The sequence below is a fragment of the Thunnus albacares genome, chromosome 6 (assembly GCF_914725855.1).
Source record: "Thunnus albacares chromosome 6, fThuAlb1.1, whole genome shotgun sequence".
NCBI lineage: Eukaryota > Metazoa > Chordata > Actinopteri > Scombriformes > Scombridae > Thunnus > Thunnus albacares.
This window is the reverse complement of record NC_058111.1, coordinates 9,187,596-9,211,138: the sequence shown is the minus strand read 5'-3', so window position 1 is coordinate 9,211,138 and position 23,543 is coordinate 9,187,596. Positions and strand designations below refer to the sequence as shown.

Here is a 23,543-nt window from a genome sequence, read left to right as displayed (position 1 = left end):
TGAATTTAGCTCCAGTTGTGCTGTTCTAACACTGACTTGCTCGTATTAGGAATTCAGGGCCAGTACTAGAGGGAGAAAAAAATGTTGCCATATGTGATGAAATGGTCACACTCGGAGGCTTTGCTCTTTGCAGCTTGATGAGAGAGTGTTTTACGGCCAAATGTTGCCCGTGGATATTATGTGCAGTCCCGTAAACTGAAGAATATTGTAGTAAACATGAAGAATTAGCAAATCACAAAAAGGGGACAAGATATAGAGATGTGGCACCAGTGCTGGAGGTAGAGATGAGTTCATATTCACAAACATAAAATTTTGTAGGAAAAGGGCACAGGGGAGGGGAAGGATGCTCGCAGAAAGTCTAATTTCTTGATAATAGCCAAATAAATCAAAGTTTTGATTTGGCCTATAGCTTCAACTCTATTGATGACTTTCAGAAATTAAGTTTGCCTTTTTTGCCTCTTTCATTGTCTGATTGTGATGTGTGGTCTGCTCTCGCCTCCTCGCTGTAATCTCAAGTGGAAACAGGCACAAGAGATGTGCAGAGAATGCTGCTTCCATACAGGATTTTGGATCACTATTCCCACTGGTCCAACCCCCCTGGAACTCATTTGTTATAATCATAGGCATGACTTTCATGCCTATTAATACTGTGGCAGTGGAGCTCTGCCCTCATGTGAATCCTCCCTTTGTCCTTCCTTTCAGTGTATTCTTGAAATGGTGACAAAGTGGCAAAGGAGGCGTGTGGCAGCATTGGTTGGACTTTAAAGGTTTACATTTGGCAAGCACTGTCTGTATCCACTATGCTCAACACAGGGAGCAGCTGCTGAGAAATCGCGCTGTTAACTTCAGCCCATCATCACTAGCCCCAGGGCCTTCACAGGCCAGTCTGAGCTTGGCTTTGGGGCTATAGGGGAGAGAGTGCACTTAACTCAGCTGGCTGAAAGTGGCTTTCTGTACCAGGGGGAATCTGATATGGACACCAGCTGGCTGCAGGAACTTAAGTGAGATAAATTGCAAAGTAGTTAGTCTATCCTTCCCAGTTGAAGGTAACAGACAGAGGTTTATCTCTCAGGATAGGCCTGTAGTCACACATTCTTGAGGGAAAGAGGTAGGTTTGCATCCTGAGGTGGGACCTCAAAGAGATAAGGTTAGCGTGGAAACATTAAGATGCAGTACCATGCACTGCTGCACTGTATGTACTACAATATTTGAGAAAAGTTGTACATCTGTAAATCATTTGCAAATGGAACATTTTTAAAAGCATACTTACAATACACAAATAATTAAACAGTTAAATTTGTCTCAAAATCATTCGTCTGGTGTGTGAGCACTTTTCCACCCTAAGACACAAAATGTCATTTTACAGTAGCTGAACAGGTAAAGTAAAGAAACATTCATATTAGAGTGCATATTTATGTTTGTACTGCAGCTGGATTGTATTGATTGAATTTAAAGTGTCTGTATCCGTTCACCATTATTCAAGATGGCTAGTGTTTAATGACTCTTATTAATATCTTGTGTTGCTATTGTGAGTAGAGAACAAAAAACATTATCATATAATTTCCACTGTATTATTCTATGACCTGTAAAGTGTGTAGTAGCTGTTGGTTAATGAAATGAAATGAAGACGTGGCGCACCGTGTCAATTACGCTACATGAATATTTTACATACTTGATAATTGATCTGAAAAAGCAACGGTTAACAGAAGGTTTCGAGTCAGTAATTCAGAGTCAAGCAGTGAGTACACGTCTTCCTGTACTCACTGTATTGACAATAATATTCATCAGCAGTCACACCAGAGAGAAAGCTGGAGAAACTCACCCTCTGTCATCCCAGTTACTATTGTTATTTCTGTCCAACTGAATGAAATGCCAACTGAAGTACAACCTGAAAATAACTGAATTGTATTTAACATTACAGAATGATGATGTATAACAGTGTGCAGTATGTATCTGATAGATTTTCAGTCTCAAGAGTAGATTTTTCATTGAATTCTTATTGTGTGCTTTCCTGTTTTTTTGCAGGTATGAGCTGTTCCATAAGCAGCTCTTACTGCTGGAAGATGCAGAAGGAGGCTTTGACAATTTCACACGCAGCTACAATTCCTTCGGTGTACAGCGAATGCCTGACAACAGCCTGTTCTTTAAAGAGTGGGCTCCGGCTGCAGAGGCCCTCTTTCTCACCGGTGACTTCAGTAAGTGGACTGATCCTCCTCAACAGCATATTGGCAGTGTGATGTCCAGGTCCAGGTTGTTTTCTTAGAGCTTACAGAGTTTTATTACTGCTCATTTATTATCCTCACTTGCATTTTCTGTGTTTTAAAGGTGCTAAAATTCATACAAAACGGATTCAGTATGGATGTGAACACACTCAAATTAAAGCTGAAAGTTGGCACTTGTAGTTATGCTATCAATTCATTTGTAATAAGTAATCAGTGATCACTTCTTCAAATAGTGAGTCTTTCAGTGTATTGGGAAATCTTTTTTTTTGACATGACAGGAATTCTCATTGTGTTTTAAAGAAGCGTGCAGCAGGCTGATAGATGAAAGTATTTTTCACTAAGTTCTGTAATAACAATCGAATTGCAATTATAAATCGGATTACTAAAAAAGAAATGACACTGTAATATAAAGTTACCTTCACTGTTGGGACCAAAAAGGAGAAGAGATTTCAGTGCAAACAGAGAGGTTGCATATCTTCATGGTGCATTAAATAAGATATTTGACATTTCTGTACTTCTGAACACAAAAAGGCCAAAAATTAAGAAAAAGTGAAGTCAACCATGGTACAAGGGTATCAGCCCTTTTGATCAACCAACTTGGGAGTAGGAAATGTGGAAAATATTGATTACACAGGATAAACTTGCATACTGAGGGGGGTTCTTTTGAATGTGGGAGTGTTAATATTTTAGTAGCTGGTTATTTCATCATTGCCTGGAAAGTTGTTGAGAGTGCAACCTCTGTGTTTGCACTGAAATCTCTTTTCCCTCCAGTACAAACTTTGAAAGTCATTTCAGGTTAATAGCCTTTTGAGTTTTATTTTCGGTTAATGTGGGCTGTGGAAATACAACAAAGTTACTTATTTTGATCATCATTAACAAGATTAAATGAGACTTGTTCTCATCTATCAAATAGATATACAAGGAGTATGCTCTCAGTGTCAATTTGTTTCTTTTTTTATATCTTTTTCTTTCCTTGATCAAATTTATTAATGCATTGCAATCTCATTACACACACCAGCAGTATATTACTCTCCTTGGAGATACAAAAAATAATAGAGAGAATAAAAAAAAAAAATAGACTTGTGCATGCAACTCAAACACAATTTGCCAGACCACACCACAGCACAAACACTTCCCTCTGTGCCAAAGCCATTCTGAATTAAGTAACACCCTGCAGGTAATGATAAAGGAAAGCAAATGCTAATAGTAATACCCTCAGATTGATACTGTGTGCAAAACTGGAGATTTATCCATTTGTTTATTGTCCCTACACATTTTATGGGCTAGTTAGTTCTGTTGCTGCCATTTCCTCTTCCCATATTTCTCCCTTTCCTTCTTAATTATCTTCCCAGGACCTTGGGCAGCAGCTCAATTCCAACATTCAATTCTGTGAGAGATTACATTTTGACACGGCTCAGTCATATTATTTGATTTCAATTTCATAGTAAATGTGGAAACAGCCCAGCAGCCCTAGCCATGAATATGGTGCAGGTTGGATGCATAATGCACAGTTTTTTGTAGAGGAGTTAAAGCAAAGGGAGATAAATAAATTGTGAAAAAAAAAATGACTTGGCCTGCCGATGAAAAGTGCTGGTGTTGTGCCCGGTCACTTCTGGAGCATCTCCTGTGATTCATTCTCTATCCTGCCGTTATTTTTTGCTCATGAATAGCAAGCAGATATGGATTACTGAATAAAAACAGCGTCCTAAATTGACATGCCAGGGTGGTCGCTTTATAATAAAAGTTTTGTGTCCTAATATATTCTGTCAGTCAATGACAACTGGTAATGTGGTATCAGCAGGTTATGAATGTCACACCTCAACGTTGTACCCGCAGAGATATAATTCACTGAGCAGTGAAGTGGTATTTTTTCAGTTTTTCTTTTAGATGACTGAGCCTGCTGGTTTACTCGCTGTTACAAAAGTCACAGGATACAGGAGAGCAGTTCAGAGCACAAAAACAACAACAGGAAAGAATTATATAAGAGGTTTTAAAAGGAGAGAGAGGTGTGAAGACTCGAGTATAGAAATTATAAAAACAAAGAAGCCCTGTGACCACGGGGAATATTCAAATAGAGCAAAAGCCATAGTGGTGACTATCAGCTACAAGCTGTTTCAGCACAAGGCAAAGTGGCACCACACTGCTGTAATTAGGTTCAATGTAACTGTTAATTGTTTTATTTGCAATCAAAAATAATTAAAGCCCCTGTAGTTGGGTTTTAAAATTCCCGATGTCGGCAACTCCTAGTGGTGGTATCAAAAAAGACATTGAAAGAAACACATAGATGGCACCAATTATCACTCTTTTTTTATTGCTATGAACAAAATTGTATGTCGTAACTTTATAGGATGCAATAATCACACACATATGGTTCATAACAAAATAATAGGTAGATATCAGAAAGTAAACTGCAGGTCTGTGATCATTTTATGTCAAAGAATACCAAAAGGACAAAAGAGATTCATGTACTGACTTTGGCAGTTCAGTCATAGGCATTTTTTTTCTATACATACTGTCTGTCTTTGGTCAGGCCTCATCAAATCAGAACTGATCTATGTTGTAAACCAATTATTGTTGATATGATTTGATATATTTAAATCTTCTCTGTCCACCCTTAGATGGCTGGGACAAATTCTCCCACCCTTACACCAAGAAAGAATACGGCAAGTGGGAACTGACTGTACCGCCCAAGTATGACAAGTCTCCAGCTGTGGAACATAACACCAAACTCAAGGTAGAGAACAGAACATCTTCACGCCTATTTTCACGCCCTCAGTAGGTGCCATCTTGCCTCTGCGCTACAGGTACTTGTCACTGTAATATGAGAGGGAGATTCCCTGTCATGTGTGGTGTCTTATGAACCAAGTGAAAACCTGGCGTGTCGCCGTCAACAACATGTCATACTCACAGCGCGCAGACGGGAGATTACTGTACGTACACAGTCTGCACAGTGGAGGGTAAGATACACCTGAGGAGCCCAACCGATGGCTTTTATTTCAGCTCCCATCTGTGGCAGGTATCCCTCCGGACAATGTGCCGTGTTTGTTCTGTGCAAAACATAGCTCACAGTGGGTGTAGATGATTGGTTTTTAGCTCTAGTAAATAATTCATCAGGGTTAAATGTAAAAGACACACCTCCCATTATGCATTGTCTCCCAAGCAAACAGTGTGGATGAGAAATAATCCTGAAATGAGATGCCAGGCGTGGAATGGATGGCATCGCAGCACCACTCTCCTTGGGACCGGGTCATCTTTGGCACACTCCTGCGCCCTGGACAGGCTGCCCAGCTCCCATTGTCAGCGGAGGTCAGTCTAAGGACGATAAGAAGCAGATGGAAACGTTGGCACCTGGCCTTTCCTTGTGCACCCCTGCTGCCCATGAATAGCTGTCTTGCTGTGAGCTCCACTTTAGAATTAGTTCCACAGCACTCCCTCGTGGAAGCACAAGCCTAGCTCCAATCTCTCTCCTGTAGAGCAGCTTGCCCTTCATCCCCTTTGTTCGGGGCCCAATTTGTCTCTATAAACAAGCAGTGTCCTTTTGAGTGTACAGTATTTACAATAAGCTCTTGATGCCGCGAGTTTGCGAGAAGTGAACTGAAGTGTTATCGAAGGGATCAAAAGCCGATTTTTTTCATCCACACACCTAACTTCTTGCATATCGCCTGGTTCTTAGTTGTTATTCCTGTTCATGCACTCATGCTCCTGCCTAGCAGTCTGATTTTTTTCTTTAATGTGCCTAATGCTTGCCAATTTGTCTGAAGGACCACCGCTCTGACAGGATTAATGCCAGTCCACTTATCCAACTATCTTTTCCTAATCCTATAAACTGTGAAGCATGTCATAAGGGGAGCCAGGCAGCTAACCCCCAGGTGGTCTGGCCATAATGAAAAAACCCCAGAGGGGGGTCTGGCCAACGGCTCGCAGGTAGGTGGCATTGGAACAGTCATTACTTCACAACAGTAGCCAGAATTAGTTGGGTTCTAATGCTCGTTTCTGCAGGGGACAAAACAGGGTGAACACATACTGTGGCTAACACTACAGGATCGATTTCTTGGTGGGTTTTTTTCAATTCTCGCACTGGCTTTCAGCTTTCTTATTTGAGTGATGGAGGCAAAGTAACTTGCCAGTTAGATTTCCTAACTATGCTTATTTGACCCCCTTCCAATCCTGAATTGCAGACATAATAGATAAAAGATAATGATTTAGATTTCCTGTTTTCCTAAATTGCTCCCTAGCTCAAATCTCATCTCAAGATGGGCCAGTCAGTGGCTGTTACAACCCATGAAGAGGTTGCACCCCTCACAACATAATTACCATCGAATCCAAATTCACCGCAACAAGTATTCCGATCAATACTGGAGCTTTTTGTCCACCACACCATATTATGTCTTCAGTGCTCTCTGAGAGCCCTGTACAAGTAGGATATAATCGTTTTAAAGCTGTGAGTTTTACATCGGAGAGCATTGAGCTGCTCTCTGGAAGAAGGACAGTTTTGTTGTTGACATATTGAAAAATGTTTGGTTTATTGGTTGAACAATCTGCACCATCTTTTTTTGTGTAATGGATGGGGAGTAGCAGCATGGTTTTATGATGTACAGTAAGCACTTCATGCCTGGAAGATGCAAATAAATGCTGACTTCAAAATCACATACATCGAAGGAGAGAAACAGGCAGGAGTCACAGAGGATGCTGAGGCCCTTGTTGATTTGTCGCCAGGCCTCGAGGACTGGTATCTTTTGCAGCACTTTTTTTTCCATTTTACTTAAGTTTGGCTACTATTATCCTTCATCCTTTCATTAAGTATTTGTTCAATCCAGATTTACCATATGATCCATACCTTTTGTCTGCTTATTATACAACATATATGTGTCCTTCACTCAGCTTATGTAAAGTGACTTTTTGAATGTCCCCTCTCTGTGTCATTGTTTTGAGTGCCCTTGCTGTATTATAATACTCATTTGTCTTATTTTCCCAGGTGGTAGTTCACACCAAGGATGGTAAGCGGCTGTACCGGATCTCGCCCTGGGCAAAATATGTGACCAAGGAGGATAAATATGTCATCTACGACTGGATTCACTGGGATCCCCCACTACCTTATATCGTAAGTACGGCTTATTATTATCATTGTTTATTTCTTTTTAGAAAAGCAATTTTTTTCAGTGTTTATTTCGATTAATTAAATACGTTATACATTTGAAATCAGTCTTACATCTGGCCAAGCCACAGCTGCTCTGGTTATTCTTAATAGGGGTACTTGAAGCTGCTGATTTGAGAGGGTCTGAATGTGTCTCAATGCTACTTTACGTCGTTAGTACAAGTGCACACGAGCAAAACAATAAGAGGCTATTAAAGACCACCTTGCTTTCTTTATCGCTTGTTATTTTGCACCATTTTTAATTAGAGGAGACCTCTCACTGGCTGTATATTCACTTTATTTACAAGTGGCTCAATCATGTACTTCAAATAGTGGGTTCACAAGAGTGGTCGGTAGCCATCAGGAAATCTACTCTTTGTTTAAAGCAAATCCCTTCTCCGTTGTGTAACACAGACAGTGTGAATCATAGATCTTTTAATATTTAACAGCCTCTGTGGTAAGATATTGGTGGAGGGACTCAGAAAACCCACACTTTGTCTTTGACCTTATGGTTCATAATTACTCACCAAATGTATTTTTAGGAAAATGGATTGGACTCTCATATGATATCTTCTCATATGAATTTTGATTTCCTCTTCAGCACGTCCACCCTCGGCCAAAGAAACCCACGAGTCTGAGAGTATACGAGGCCCACGTAGGCATCGGTTCTCCTGAGCAAAAGATCGCATCATACACCAACTTCATGCTCAACGTTCTGCCCCGTATAAAAGATCTGGGTAAGACCTCCATATGTTTATTCTCTTCCCCTTTGGCCTCTTTGGTATTTTATTTGCTACTCAAGTCTTCAAAAAGTACTCAGCAATCACCCTGCTGCGATTCTCGTCATTTTAAGTGATTGTCAGTCAGAGCTTTTGTTGACTCAACTTATCCAGCCATGTACAGAGAGGAAGTGAAGCATTGAGATGATGTTTGTATACACGTCCCTACACATCAAATCTGAGCCAACAATGTGGTTGGAAAAGCAATAGTCGAGGGCTTTGAGAGTTTTTCTTTTCTATCTCTCGGTGTCCATCTCTGTCAACACTGGTTCATACCCCAGCAGACATGCCATGCTGCTTTGAGTGCCACTGTTCCTCCAGTACCAGTATTTTCACTGGCAGACCTGTCACACTCCCTCTGCACAAAGCCACATCAGCAAGTCAGCATCCTGTTTACTGGCATGACCTGAAGGGATCACTGACCGTTGGACAGTGTTTTGTTAAGGGGGCTCCACAGTCTCAGTCACACTCCTCGCAGCCGAGAGCGGGCTGCAAAACTGACAACTTGTTTCGGTTTCCATTATCTTGCTCTATATAAGACAGCCAATAGTGGAGAAAAAGCCATCCTTTTACACCTTGCATCATTCAGTAAAAAAGATATCAAACAGACTTGTATGTACAGGCTGGACAACATGACCTAATCTTTATATAATGATACATGTTTCCAGTAACAGTAAGTATTTTTTAAGTACAGAATGATGTTTTAATTTTTTTATGTTATAAAAGAAATTAAGAGACATTTAAAACAAAGTATATTGAGTTTTTTCAAGTGTGATTTTTATATTTGTTGAGTTTTTTCAGATACATTTTTTTTAATTCTTTTTTTTTTTTTGTCTGTTTTCTATTTCTGCTGGTTTCTTGACCAAAATTGTGCCTTGCCATGATGAAAATTCAACAAACGTATTCATAATGCTCCAGTCTCCAAAATAACACAGACTAAATAGTCTTTTCCTGACGGTGGCGCTATAGTGACCTGATGAAGCTCAAAACAAATTATTGAGGACTTAATTTTCTATCAATGAATTCTGAACAATTGCTAAAACTATACATCGCCATTCTTCTTTCGTGACTAACTTGCTCGCAGCTTTGATTAAGATTATTCATACCCCAAAGAAATGACAGTGTGTGTTCCTATCAGGCAGCGTTTGACGTGTTCTCATTACACATATGTCTCAATAACTGGGACGTGTGATTAATTTTCATTAATCTGATTCATAATAAAGTGCAGGATTCAATTGTGACTTTAACCTTATGGATCCTTGTCTTGGTTTGAAATTTTTCCTCCTTACCAAATGATATGAGATGTGGCATTATTTTGCATTCAAATACAGCCTGCTGCACTGACATTATTAAAAGACACAGATATGACTGGCATAGCAAACCAGGAGCGATCTGATAAATGCTGTTTCCGTGGTCGTGTCATCCTGTTTAGTTGGGGGAAAAAAAACCTGCCAGAGTAAATGCTGTCAAAGAATCTACCTGCAGCAGCTGAGGGAATCTGCACAATAGGATTCTCCAGGAGGCTAAACTCTACCGTCTCTAGTGACGGCTGCCTTTGCCTGCCATTTCATTTTCTTGACTGTGGAGAGAGTGTGTGTGTGTATATATATATATATATATATAAATATATATATATAAATATAAAAAAGAGAAACTTCCTCTTACCCCAGTGCTTTGTCACACTCCTTCAAAAGCCAGAAGTTTTTTTTTTCTCTCTCTCTTTCTCTCTCTCTCTCTAGCCTGAAAAGAAGCTGTGATATAAATAAATAAATCCGCTCCACACAACAGTGAAAAACTGCAGGGCCTCCTTCTGGAGTGCTCAGTGGCAGTTTAAAAGCCTGTTGTTCTCTTTTTCATAGAAGCAGTTTTCGTAGGTCGTTTTGAAATGTTGTACATGACCTCCTGACTCTGATAGCTGGTGTTTCCCTGTTGCCACAGCTTGTCTGTAGGATACCAGAGCTTGTGTCAAAAAGGAAATGCCTTAGAGCTCATATGTACAGTTTGACTGACACGGGTCTAATAGTATTACAGTAAGTTGTAATATCTATGGATGCTTGCTGCACCAAATTAATGTGGACAAACATTCAGATAATGTCAGTATTCATAAGCATTCAAAAATATTGTATCGTCTATCCTGCGTAGCCAACCGACCCAAAACATCACAATAATTTTTTGCAATTTTTCCTGAGATTTAGTGTATGATCCAGACAGCTAGTGTTATTTTTAAGAATCATAAAAAAAAAGAGAAGATGGCAGGAAATAATAATCCCCTGCAGTTATTGCAGGAAATGAGGCTATCCAAATACACAGGATACAAAGCTCCCCATAATAAAGAAGCACCAGGATGTCAAGCAACATTGAATCATGCTGCCATACGTATCCAACACATATTTTTTTTATCATACATAATTTATTAGTTTACTCTCAGCTAATATCTGAATGGTATTAACATCAGTTAGAAAAAGTTACTTTTGGAAAACTCTAAAAACATGACATAGAGAATAATCTTTTTTGAAATATAAATATGTATTTTTCCACTCCCTCTCCTCTGTTTCCAGGTTACAACTGCATTCAGCTGATGGCTATCATGGAGCATGCCTACTACGCAAGCTTCGGGTATCAGATTACAAGTTTCTTTGCCGCTTCCAGGTAAATGTTTGACAATTTCAGTATGATTTATGTATTTTTCATGTGTTTTTATTATAACAAATCATTTTGGAACTCTTTATAGTCGGCCTTTTTTCAACAATAGCCATTGAGTGTATTTGCAGTCTGTAATTATCTCTCTGTTTAGTATTTTTCATTGTAATTGGCGGAGGATTGAAGCAATTCCGAAAAAATCATTATCTTTTATATGATGTCAAAGGCAAAGCTGATGCATGTGCACATGTCACGTAATGCGGAGGACAACATTTAATTGTGAGTTTGTATTTCTGTGTCAGAAGACACTGCTGACTGTCTTCTTTGGTTTTCTTTATCAAAAAAAACATGATGCAATATTTCTGTCAGCCCAGAATTGGTTGGCTGTACTGTAAGCGGATACACCACTTGTTCTTTCATTGAGTTTCTGACAGCAAAGCCCCTCAAGGCATGTTTGCTGCTTTCATTAGTGAATACTTGTGCCATTGCAAAAAAAACCCCTCTTGGTCCTGCATTATCAAAACACACTTGTTATCAAATCAGACAGTTTTGCAGTGTTTCATATGTACGCCACCTTACCTGCCTCATCTGCCTTATAATACAAATAATTTTAGAAAAAAAATGATGTTTATTCGGAGGGTTGAGTAACTTCACACAGTCATTAAGACAAAACTGTGTGAGCAACTATCCACTTCATAAAATCAGTCACCTCAAATAAAGGTTAGGAAGCCCGACAACAGTAATAATCTCTCTGTAAATACATTTGCTGCTAATCCAGAGAGTGGAGAGACTCCTAGATAAAGTGGACGGTGGACTAGTCAGAGTGTTTATCTTCTTTCAGAGGTCCCCTTTCCTTGCTTAGAGTTAGAGCATAAACTGTATGTAATGTATATAGTGTAATTTCACCCATGATTGATCTCTCAGTGTCATTTAAAACCTGAGCGGTCGAATACTGGGAAGCGGGGTAATGCTGTTATTATGTGTCCTGTTTTGCAAGGGAGCTGATATAATGATAGCTGGAAGGACAGATGGGACATTATTGGACAATATGGGGAGTATACACAAAGATGTGCTTACATGGAGGCGTGCATTCATACATACAGTCTGTGGTTTTCTGTTTGTGTCTTGAGTTCTACAGTGTCCTCTTTACAGCACTTTGAATGGTAATAAAGAACTGTAGAAGAGTTATACTGTTCTACAAAATATATTAAATTACAAAGATTATTGGATAGCTTGTTTCTGATGGACCATCTTTAGACAAATGGCCCAAGGAAGAGATAATGTTTGTGAAATAATATACTGTTCAATACTGTCCTGGTTATTTTGAATTACAAACACCAAAAAACCGAGGCTTGTTGGTCATCAACTTGCACAAGCCAGGTTTATTTTTGGGTGGGGGGACAAGTTTAGGCGTAGGACTGAAGTTAGGAATTAGATTTACAGTAGAAGAAGTAGACTGAGAATCATAATTAGGTTTTTTTTTCAAGGAAATAACATTGTAACACACAAAATAGAAACAAGCAAATAAATAAATATGCTTGTATGTAAGTACTGTATGTAATGTACTGTGTACTGTATGTAAGTATTGCATTTGTGTAGGTATATTAGGTCCACATGAACACAAACAGAAAAATTGGTCTGATTGTCCTAAGTTAGGACAGTGGTTTGATCAATCAATGAAGGAATAAAGCATCATTTTAACATTAGGACTTGAATGTAGAGTTAACAACAGAATTAAGGGTAGATTCAAGTTACACTGAGTTTATTTCATGAAGTGGAAGATCGGACAGGGTTAAGATGTAGTGAACTAACACATGTGTTTATGTGACCGCAGTCGCTATGGTACCCCAGAGGACCTGAAGAAGCTGATTGATGTGGCTCATTCGATGGGCATCATGGTACTGCTAGACGTTGTTCACAGCCACGCTTCCATGAACACAGAGGATGGTCTCAACCAATTTGATGGCTCCGAAACGTGCTTCTTCCACGCACCTCCCAGAGGGGTACACAAGATGTGGGGCAGCCGCCTCTTCAACTACGCCAGGTACTCCTTGTCTGGCTGTGATGTACTGTACCTCATCTTTAAATGAGTATTATCATTTCCTCACGCTGCAGTACATGTATTGATTTGGCTTGCATGGTAGAAGGTGCATTCATTAAAAGTTAACTCAAAAGCCATCAAGGGCATATTTTTAAAAGAGATATATTTATAATTCATCGTGAGAATGTCTCCAGTTTTATTATGTTTTATAAACTGTATATTTGTCAGTTTTAAATTGGACATTTACCGTACATTACATCCTGCCATTTTCCACACATCAAGATATATGAACAAAACAAGCTGTTTCATTTTAGCATAATTATGCATGAAGTTTATTGGCATCTTTGCACAACATAGTTTAGATGTGCATTGATGCATATGGTAAAGGCATGGTGTTTAAGTCAATTTGATGCATTTTTATTGAAAATCGCAATTTACATTTTCAGTGTCAGCAAGGAGGGAAAAAAACTTTCTTAGGGAACATTAACAAGTTATTGGGAACAAGTTACAGGGGCGGCTGTGGCTCAGGAGGTAGAGTGGGTCATCCACTAATCAGAAGGTCAGTGGTTCGATCCCCAACTCCTCCCATCTGCATGTCAAAGTGTCTTTGGGCAAGATACTGAACCCCAAATTGCTCCCAGATGGTTGCACCAGCACCCTGCGTGTTAACTTGCAGCCATTGGTGTGTGATTGGGTGAGTGAATGGGTGAGTGAGCAGCAGAAACATTTTAAAGCTGTTGGGATAAAAGTGCTATGTAAGCAGCCATTTAAGTCTTTATGGAAGTTGCAAGAGCCTTGAAGAGCATATTCAATACCGAAAGCTGTGCTTTATAATTAAATCACAATGCAATTACTTACTGATGTACAGTAGTAGTGAAAATGTACCTACTATACATTTTGTGCAGTAGCTCTGCATTTAATCATCACCATGGGACTCCTTTACTTTGACTTTATATTACTATAATTTTAATGTAATTAAATCTGACATTCTGTTTTATTTTTCGGAGCCTTTTAGTACTGTACCCAATATAAAGGCAAAGAACTGCCCACTGATTACTGCGATTTCAACTCAACTCACATTATGCTCTAGCTGTGGAGATAAAAAGCTGCACATAATATGATATGTGACACCAAACTCATGAGACAGAGGGCTCCTGCTAACATTGAAAACCTGCCATGGCTGTATCAGATATATAAATGTTTACCTTTTGAAAAACAAGGTTGATACATGAGCACATCAGTTTAAGTGCTTTGAATTGAACTAAAATGTATAAAGACCATATGAATAGATTGATAAATGAGGCCAAATAGGAGCTGACATACAACTCTTTATTTTTTCCCGAGACTATCTGGTATGACATGATATGTTCAAGGTCAAAAGCAAGACAAATGACCATGCAGTCAGGTTCAATGTTAATCTCATATTCCTAAGGCGGAGAATGGGCCATTAATGGTGAATTTAAGTTTCCTCAAATGCTCTTGATTTCTACCTTTTACACATTTGGCCAGACAGGTGTTGAATATTAATGTGTTATGAGTAATGATTTGATGTTACAGTGCTGGCAGTCTTTGGTAATGTTCATATTTTCAGCTAATTACAAGTGTGAGGAAAAACATGAAAGGCCTAATGTCGGCAGGCTGTTTTTTTGACTCTGCTGGTGCTCAGTGTACACCAAAACTATTGATTGGTGTTGTTGTAGGCCCTGTTAATTAAGTGTCTCTCCTCTCGCCTCTGTAGCAAGAAAATGATCCCAGCACACATTAAAGAGGAACGGGTACTGTTGAGTCTATCAAATGCCTTTTTTGAACTTTCTTTTAATAAGTGTGTGTGCGTGTATGTGTATGCGTGTCAGTAGTTTCCAATACATTATACAATGCTTAGTGTCAGGCATGGGGGCTGTAATAAGAGAACAAGGTTCTTCTTTCATTAGTTATTGAACTCTCCTCATATCTGAAGCACTCATTAGACACGGTGCAGACATATGCCACGGCTGGGAGGCATATGAGGAGTCATTTGTAAAAGCCCAAAGGAGCTCCGGCAATGTCATAGCCAGTTCATTTGTCTTCTCTGCCTCTCACAGGTTGTTTGGACGTGTCGTTTGTGTCAAGCTTTTCTGCTACTCCCTTTGGAAGGAAATGAACCTCGCAGGGTAGCCACGAACCTAGTGTGAAATACAGGCTGTTTTTTATTAATCAAGCAGCCCTGCTATCAGCCATCAGAGTCTGACCATGATTAGGTTGACAGAAGCTGACTGATACAAGCTATCGGAGCAGAGATATATTCTCCTAGTTGCAGCCTCTTCTGCTCAGCTTCCACTTTTTTTAATTTTTTTTTTTTTTGTTGGTATGGGTCTCTTCAACTTTTCCTCATAAAACATTCAACTCAGTCTGAAGAGAATGCTGTTTAGATAGATGCCTTGTGTCCAATTTGTTAACTTGAGTTGCCTCGGAGTCAAATGCGTCTTCATTCAGTATTAACAATGTCTGGCTTTGCAAATATCAGTTCCAGGCTGTAGAAACGCTAGAAGTGGTTTTGCAGTTGCTGAATACCAACTTGATAGAAGGAAAAAATGGGCTGCATTGAAACTATGTAAGGTCACATACTGCAGATGCTTGCCCTAGTTGACGCTATAGCTGGTGGATGTCAAGAGGTTCTTGGCATCACTTTCTAGAGAATCGTTTGTACTTCTGCCTTATAGAATTAGATGAATTATTTGAGTGTAATGGTGGAAACTTGCTTGAGCGGAAATGTTCCAAATGCCCTTGAAACATCAGAAGATGATATTCTTATTTTTCATTGAACCACCAGATAAAGACATTTCAAACTCCTTAACTTATCAGAATGTATAGTATAAATAAATACAAGTGCATGTGCCTTACACCTGCTGTGATGAGCAGAAATGAATAAGGGCTACTGTTTCTTTTATAAACGTTTTCAAAGACGTCAAAGTCACCTTGAGACAGTGACCGAGTAAATGGAGCCCATGGTTTGGCGTGTCGAGGTTGGCAGCCAGAGAAGCCAAGCCTGTTTGCAGATCAGGGCCTTCAGATGTGAGAGTTCTGAGAAGCTTGATGTTGGCTCGTTCTGTAATCCCCCCCACCTCTCTCAGGATCATTTGCATCCATTTTTCATCAATCTTTGTGTGGATTCTTAAGATATGAAAAATAGGCCGAGGGCCAGGATTTTGAAAACTCTTTTTAACTCTTCTTTATGCTCTCATGCTGAGAGATCAGCCCTGTGTTTGCAGACCACAGAGTGATAATTCTGTCTTTGACAAGATTATTCTATACATATGTTTTTATTACGTTCAAATATTTGTTAATTATGTGTGTATGGGGCAATATAAGTAGTGAATTTATCTGTGCCTCTCTGCTGCTGTTGATCCTAAATGAATGGTGACAAAAGATAGCTTTTAGACATTCACTAAATGAGATTAACACTGCTTGGATTGTACTATAAGTATATTCTATGGGAGCTTAAATAAGGCAGAATCAAATCACGTGGGTTCTCTGATATGTAATATAGTGCTAAAACCAGTGATCAAGCTATGTTTTTAATCCATAAGCTTAATGTCATGAAACCTTAAGGATTCATCATTACAAGCTACTGGCATGTATAATGATAAATTCTTTGTATTATATAACTGTTACACATGGTGTTTTTAAAAGAGCAATCTAATGAAACATGGGACTGGTATCATGTTCTCAGTATGACTTTTGTAAAGTCTAAAATGTGCCAGCGTTTAAACTGCAAAATAAAGGAATATCACAAGTTTACACAGGGAAGACATGGAGGCAAGCAAAGAATCTTCCTGCTGATAAAAGACAGGCTTTTATTTTAAAGAAACAGAGCAGAAACAATCACAAAAAAACAAAAAAATCTATTCCCCCTTGGAGCATTTTTGTTTTTACATTGTCGGACCTACTTTGGACTATAGCTGAGGCCAGGCTTCTGTCTGATCGATCAATGAACTCACACTTGAGGTATCAACTCAGTCCAAATTCAGTAATTTCAGTATTTAGTACCCTTGAGTTATTCCCCCTGCCCCATCAACTCACACAGCAAGGGGAAAAGCTGTTTTTCCCCTCTGGTGAGCTTCAGCTAATGAGCTCAACTTGGCTGTAGGTGTGCATGGCGGTTGGTTGGAGCTGCCTGTAGTGCTTCCAGTAGGTGCTGGATGGAGCCAGTGGTTAGGAACGTATAGCTTCTCTGCACCTTCATGCCCCTCAGCCCCTTGAAACTATCTGACAAATACCAAAAAAGTTTCATGGCCGAAAATCTCTCGATCTTAAATGTCCATCTACGTGTTATACAACAATACATTCTTACAAAATCTTGTTAATTAGACATCTCAAAACTCAAATTATGTGAATCATAGCAATGAAATACACACAATATAGGTATGTTACAGCATGAAAGTTCATTCTTTAACTTGGAAATAGTAGTTTGACAAAATTATTTTAACTTGTAAAGAGGAAAGGTGTTTTTCAGTTTTACAGGAAATGTTCATTAAGATCAAAGTTGAGGCAGCTTGTTCACTCAGACACTCTTGGTTTCTCACGTGGTAAATAGACATGTTTGTATTGTTGGTGAATTGTTTCATTTGCAACTAGTTTGAGCGAGCAAGCCTTTTTGTAACATATTTGGAATTCCATACTTATAGCCAATACTAAGCAAGCAGTACATGCTCTTTAAGCCGCCTATCACCAGTTAACAAATAAACAGAGTATTTCTCCCTCAATAAAGCCTGTAAGGCAGTGCCCTCCCTCAAGCCTGGCTGCCAAGTTCTGCCCAACCTCTTTTTGTAATTAACCAATCTCAGAAGGTGAGTGCATTGGAACACATGTTGGTGCTATTAGCTGGCTAGCTAGAAGATTCAAGAGATACAAGAGCTTTATTGTCATATGCACAGCAACACAGCAGATGGCAACATTGAAGGCAGTGAAATTTGGCTTTTCGAGCTCTAGTTCCAATTAGAGTATATAATTGAAACAGAATAAATATTTACAATGTTAAAATGCTCTGATGCTTCTATATTGTTGGGGTGCATGATGATTTTTCCAGCTTTCCTCGTGCTCCTCTGGATGTAAAGGTCCTGCATGGATGACAGTTCAGACCAGGTGATGCACTGAGCAGCCCTGATGACTCTCTGCAGGGCTTTGCAGTCCTGCTTGGAGTTGCTCCAATACCAGGCCGTGATGCAGCCAGAGAGGACACTCTCAAAAGTGCATCTGTAAAAGTTGCAGAGTATCCTCCTGTCCATGCCAAACCTCCTCAGTTTCTTGAGGAAGAAGAGGTGCTGGTTCACGGTCATCACCACCAACTCAGTGTGAGCTGACCACTTCAGGTCCTCGTTGATGTGGATCCTGAGGAACCTGAAGCTGCTTACTCTCTGCACAGGCGCCCCCTGGATGTAGACGGGAAGTGTGTGCTTCCTGTACCTTCCTGAAATCTAACACCATCTCTTTAGTCTTGCAAACGTTGAGATGGGTGTTGTTGTTCTGACACCATGATGTCAAGGCTCTTACCTCCTCTCTTTAGACTCATAACTCCCGGTGTTCGGGCCGATGGTGGTGGTGACGTCTGCGAAGTTAATGATGGTGTTGGAGAATAGCTATAATTAGCTGTGATTTTGGAGACATGCCTGTAATTTACATGCTTTCTTGGTCATTAAGGTCATATCGGTTAGTGACTAAGGGTGATTGGGCATTTGCTATTAGAGCTCCCACACGATGGAACTCTGCCTACTGAACTCACACATACAAATTCACTAGCTTCTTTTAAACCTTTTCTTAAAACTTTTCTCTTTGTAAAAGATTTTAGAAATTTTTATATTATTATATCACTTAAATAACTTAAGTGATTATACATGAGAACATACTGTACACATTTAGAGGTATTCTGCCACTGTTAAAATATAGCTCATTGGAGAAAACTCCTATGGGGCAGCTTTGGCCTGCCAGACTGCAATTGATTCCTGAAAGGCAGTAAGTACAAGGTGATACTAATTACAGGCTGCTAAACGTACAAACAGTCTCACAGGCAGCAGAATATCCCTCCTAGGATGCCAAGCAAGAGCAGCTAGCTGCCAGGCAGCCTAAAGAATGCCAGACAAATGGCAGATATCTGACACAAAGCACAGCAATACAGGGACAGTCTGTCACACAGCTAGATGAGTTTACCTTGCAAGGCTGCCAGCATCACCAGACTGCCTTGAGGGCCGCTTAACAATGCGGTGAGAAGTATAAAGACATATTTCTTATACATGTCCAGCACAGACCACATTTGTGCATTTTAAGACATACCTAATTCTGATGGGTCATTGAACCATTTGCTGAACTCTGTTGTACTGGACTGCAATTTAGTTGGTATTTTATGGAAGGATTGAGAATGTGTGACAACTAAACATGATTATTTTTTGTTACATTCAGACACAAAAGCAATACAACATAAGGCATACCCTTCAAGAATTTACTTTGCATATGTGTTTGTAATTTATCCATAACTGATGTGCTTGATGAAAAATTCCATGATTCAGTAAATAAATAAATCAGGCTTCAACCAAGAAATGTGAATTTATTGCAGGTGTCACTCCTGTCAGTGTCTCTGTCCTGGACACATTAATGGCTGCAGGGACTGGAGAAAAGTTTGAAATGCGTTAAATGAGGCACCTTATTTGTCCTTTTTGGTCCAACAAATGCACACCATCCATCAGGCTGTCTAGCACCGTTGTTTGAGCATCACACTTCTTGTGGAATGACCTGTCAGCTTCTTAAATTTATTTGGTCTTATCTACAGCTTACCTGTGATGTTGTGAAAACAGGGACTTAAATCTTTCTCTCTGCCATCATGACAAGTTGCCTTGACCCCTTATGCAAAATTGACTTCCAGAAACAGAGCATTTTGATATCTGCTCTGCTTGCAACCAGATGTAAATTCCATAATATGGTTTTCTTTCATTTTCAGCAAGAGGAGGAAATAAGCTCTGATAAGAAGCAACTAAGCATGAAGATGCTCTGGAAAAAAAAAAAGTCTGCTATTTGAATTTGCTTGGTGAGTTTTATAGCGGTGTGTGCTTGCAGGTAAAACAACAGCACATATGATAGATTACCTTATCTTACTCTACAAGCAGCAATATTAGAGCTTTACTCTATTAGAGCTCCCTAACCAGGTTTCACTGTCACTGCTGAGCTTTAGCATGAGGACAGTGTAATATGCAATTTGCTTTTGTATTAACACCACAGACCGAGTGATAACTTCATTGAACTGCATAGATAAGCGGTGTATTGCATCGGGTATAGAGATCTAACTTTCTCACTGTAATTGGACTTGATGATGAATGGCATTGTGGGTCCTAATGTGGCAGTATGGTTTCATCCCGAGCCTCTGGCTCTCACTGGCTATTATCTCCATCCCGTGAGGATACATTGTGTCTGAGCCTTTGTTGGCTCTGCGCAGTGGAGTGGAGGACCTAATCTATTTATCACAGGGTCTGCGTGACCACCCAGCCAGGCTGCTATATCGGATCATACCAGGCTCCCTTGTGCTCTTCCTCAAGGGAAGGAGGAAGCACCGATGTAACATGCAGCTTCACACCTGTCAAACAGTGCCGGGGTTGGTCGTCCCTGAGGGATGGAGCACAGAAGGCAACGCATTTAAATGTATTTTGTGTCATGGCTTACTTGGCAGTAAAAAAAAAATCTGGGATTTTATCTTTTGCCATGGAAGAGGTAATCCTCTGCATTTAGTGTTTGAACATGCATGGGGTGAATCGGTACATTTTAAAGAGGACGTATTATTGAGAATGAGAATTGTCAGGTGTTTGGATGGTTTTGCCGTTTGAGATGTTATTGAAGTTCTGTTGAGGCATGAATCTATGACTCATCACTGCTTCAACGACTTTTTGAAGGGAGGAAATTGCATCATTCAAGCAAAAAAATGTTAGAACTGCTCCTCAGTGTGGTGTCACAACTGAAAAAAACTCTAACAATATTCAATATCTAACTTCTCTAATTCAAGGTCTGAATCAGGTTTGCAAACTGCTATGTAGATATAAAGAGCTGACCCAAACTAGAACTACATTTTTATATTTTTAATAACACAAATCACTAGAAATCCAGCCCTGCAACATAACCTTACTCAACAGTCATGTTGTGTTTTTGTTTTGGTAACTCAAATGTCACCAGCTCATCATGCTGAGACTAGTCGAATGCTGTACTATTGTCAAATTTCACTTATCCATCCACACATGTAGAAGGGTATAACAAAAATAGGCATAAATGTTTTTTAGACTGCAGTAATAACTCAGAACTCAACATTTGGACATTAGAAGACATTGATGACTTGGACGATATCAGAAGAGAACATTGGTGCATGTAGTGTCTTAACTTTATTGCAAATGTTTTTGAATAGCATACATTGGTGAAGAAACTGTTACAACAATGTATAATGTGTGCTGCCATGCTGGTAAAACTTGGTAGGAACAGTAGTTTTTCATATTTCCTAAAATCCAGTACATCTAGGGGACCATTCTCTACTGCTGGTCCATAACACTAGTATTACCCAGGTTCATTCTTACAAATACTTGAGTGTACATATTGACTGTAATCTGTCTTGGAATGTCCTTGTGAGTATATGCACTGGGATCCAACAGTGACTCTACTTTTTGCGCAGACTCAGGGTGTTTGGGAACAGGCAGAGGGTAATGATGTTCTTTTATCATGCTGTGATAGAGAGTATATTATGTTATGGAATCTCAGCTTGGTTTGGTAACATATCAGTTAAGTTAAAATCACAAATAAACAGACTGATCCACACAGCAATGAAAGTGATGGGGGGTGAGGGAGCATCCCTCCCTCCAAATTCTCTTTGAGAAGACTTTAGCTAAACAGGCTAGGAAAATTATCGCTGACCCCTCTCATGTCCTGTCCTATCCTCCCATCACGTAGACGCTACAGGGCTCCAATTAAATACAGGAAAAGATGCCTGCATCGGTATAAAAAATCACTTTGATCGCTCCATCAGTGAATCTTCTAAACTCAGGACTTAAGGAGGTGATGAAATGAGGGGTTGTGTTGCACGTATTTAAATGCACTTTATGTTTGCACTTGTCTGTGCGGTGCACTTTATGTCTGTTACTGCACTATAATTTTATATATTTTTTATGTGGCAGCCTTTATGTCCAAGACAAATTTCCTCAGGGACAAATAAAGTAATGTTGACTCTTGAGAAATCATAAAATATTCAAATTATATAGCAAGTGCTGTAGTAGATACATCCCAGAAATATTTTTTTTTTTAGAAAGAACAATAAAAGAAACACTTAATGAAAAACAACCTCAATGTTCTTTAGCTATGGAAAGTCATGGATCGTGAATTATCCTTTATTACATTCATTAACCTGAAACCATCTCTTGGCCATCATTAGGTTGGTGAAACCAAATGTTTGATAAAGAAAAATCTCATCATTGTTCCTCATAGACATACAATAGATACCAATATATGCCAAATAATAGTAAATAATAGGAATACGTATTATGTACATTTGTTTATAGGTACATTACACATATAACCTCACAGCCATTGTCGGAGCAGAGTATACAGAGAGCATCTGAGATGTGAATTTCAGCCTAAGCAGAGACAGCAGCTCACGTTTAATCAGTGTCACAAATGTGTCATTCGCCTCACATCCTCAGTGCTTTGCCGCTGCTTTCCTGCATGGCATCCATGTGTACAATGTTTCATTTGGTGCTCATTACGCACACCACATAGAGACAACCAATCTAGAGTTTTAAGTGACGTTTCCATGGCAACACACCACTGAATGGGAAGAGGTGAGGTGTATAGTGTGCTTCACCTTGAGTGGCTGTTCAGATCCGGATGACTTTCCCATCGCTCAGTCAGGAATGGGGACTGGGGCCATTTATGGCATCCACCTCCTCCAGCTTCCACCAACTCAGTCCAGTCAACAGCATCGAGGGCTACAATACACAGCCAGAAGTTACACTTTCATACTCAGATAGTTTGTTGGTTTCCCCCATTTTTTTTTTTCCCAGAGTATTTGCCCTCCTGCTTGTAGGACAGAGGAGCATGTCATACATTGAAGATGGAAGCCAAAGCGAGAAGAAGCGTATGATTTATCTCAACCTCAGGAGAGGGAACTCAATTCCCCTGCATGGTGTTTGTTTACCCAAGTGTAGCATGAAATCCTATCAGTTGAAATACACAGGGATGGGCCCGGCTAGACTAAACGCTTGCCCAGTGGTCATGCAAGTGGTCTGATAGAAATCAGAAAACTTCTCTGTGTACTGTAAGCAGCTGATTTCTCATCCTGACAACTGGATATGTGAAAGACAGCATCTCCTCTGCGGTGTACAGTAGTTAATGAAAACACCATCTCCAGTCAGTGACACTCCATCTCCAACATAATGAAGCTTTGCTTATCAATATGTGAATGTCCTGTAGCTGTGAAAATTAATCTGTGGTGCCTAAAGTGCATGATGAGATGTGTGAATAATTCACAGCTTCTTGTTTATCTGACCTTGAGAATGTGTGTATGTGTGTGTGTGTGTGCCTGCCTGTTTGTGTTTTTTTTTTCTAGCTGGGAAGTACGGCGGTTCCTTTTGTCTAACCTGCGCTGGTGGATGGAGGAATATCGCTTTGACGGCTTCAGATTCGATGGCGTTACCTCTATGCTGTACCATCACCATGGCATCGGTAAGGCTGGT

At 39.7% G+C, this 23,543-nt stretch overlaps 1 protein-coding gene across 1 annotated transcript in view; it reads left to right on the top strand.

Annotated features, from left to right (window-relative positions):
• Positions 1-23,543, top strand: part of gbe1b (glucan (1,4-alpha-), branching enzyme 1b) — a 91,713-nt gene that overhangs the window by 8,560 nt on the left and 59,610 nt on the right. Inside the window, exons 2-8 of the mRNA XM_044353584.1 lie at positions 2,026-2,195; positions 4,841-4,956; positions 7,198-7,323; positions 7,958-8,093; positions 10,694-10,784; positions 12,610-12,819; positions 23,417-23,532. Of these exons, the coding sequence (XP_044209519.1) occupies positions 2,026-2,195; positions 4,841-4,956; positions 7,198-7,323; positions 7,958-8,093; positions 10,694-10,784; positions 12,610-12,819; positions 23,417-23,532 (965 nt within the window). The remainder of the gene's footprint in view (positions 1-2,025; positions 2,196-4,840; positions 4,957-7,197; positions 7,324-7,957; positions 8,094-10,693; positions 10,785-12,609; positions 12,820-23,416; positions 23,533-23,543) is intronic.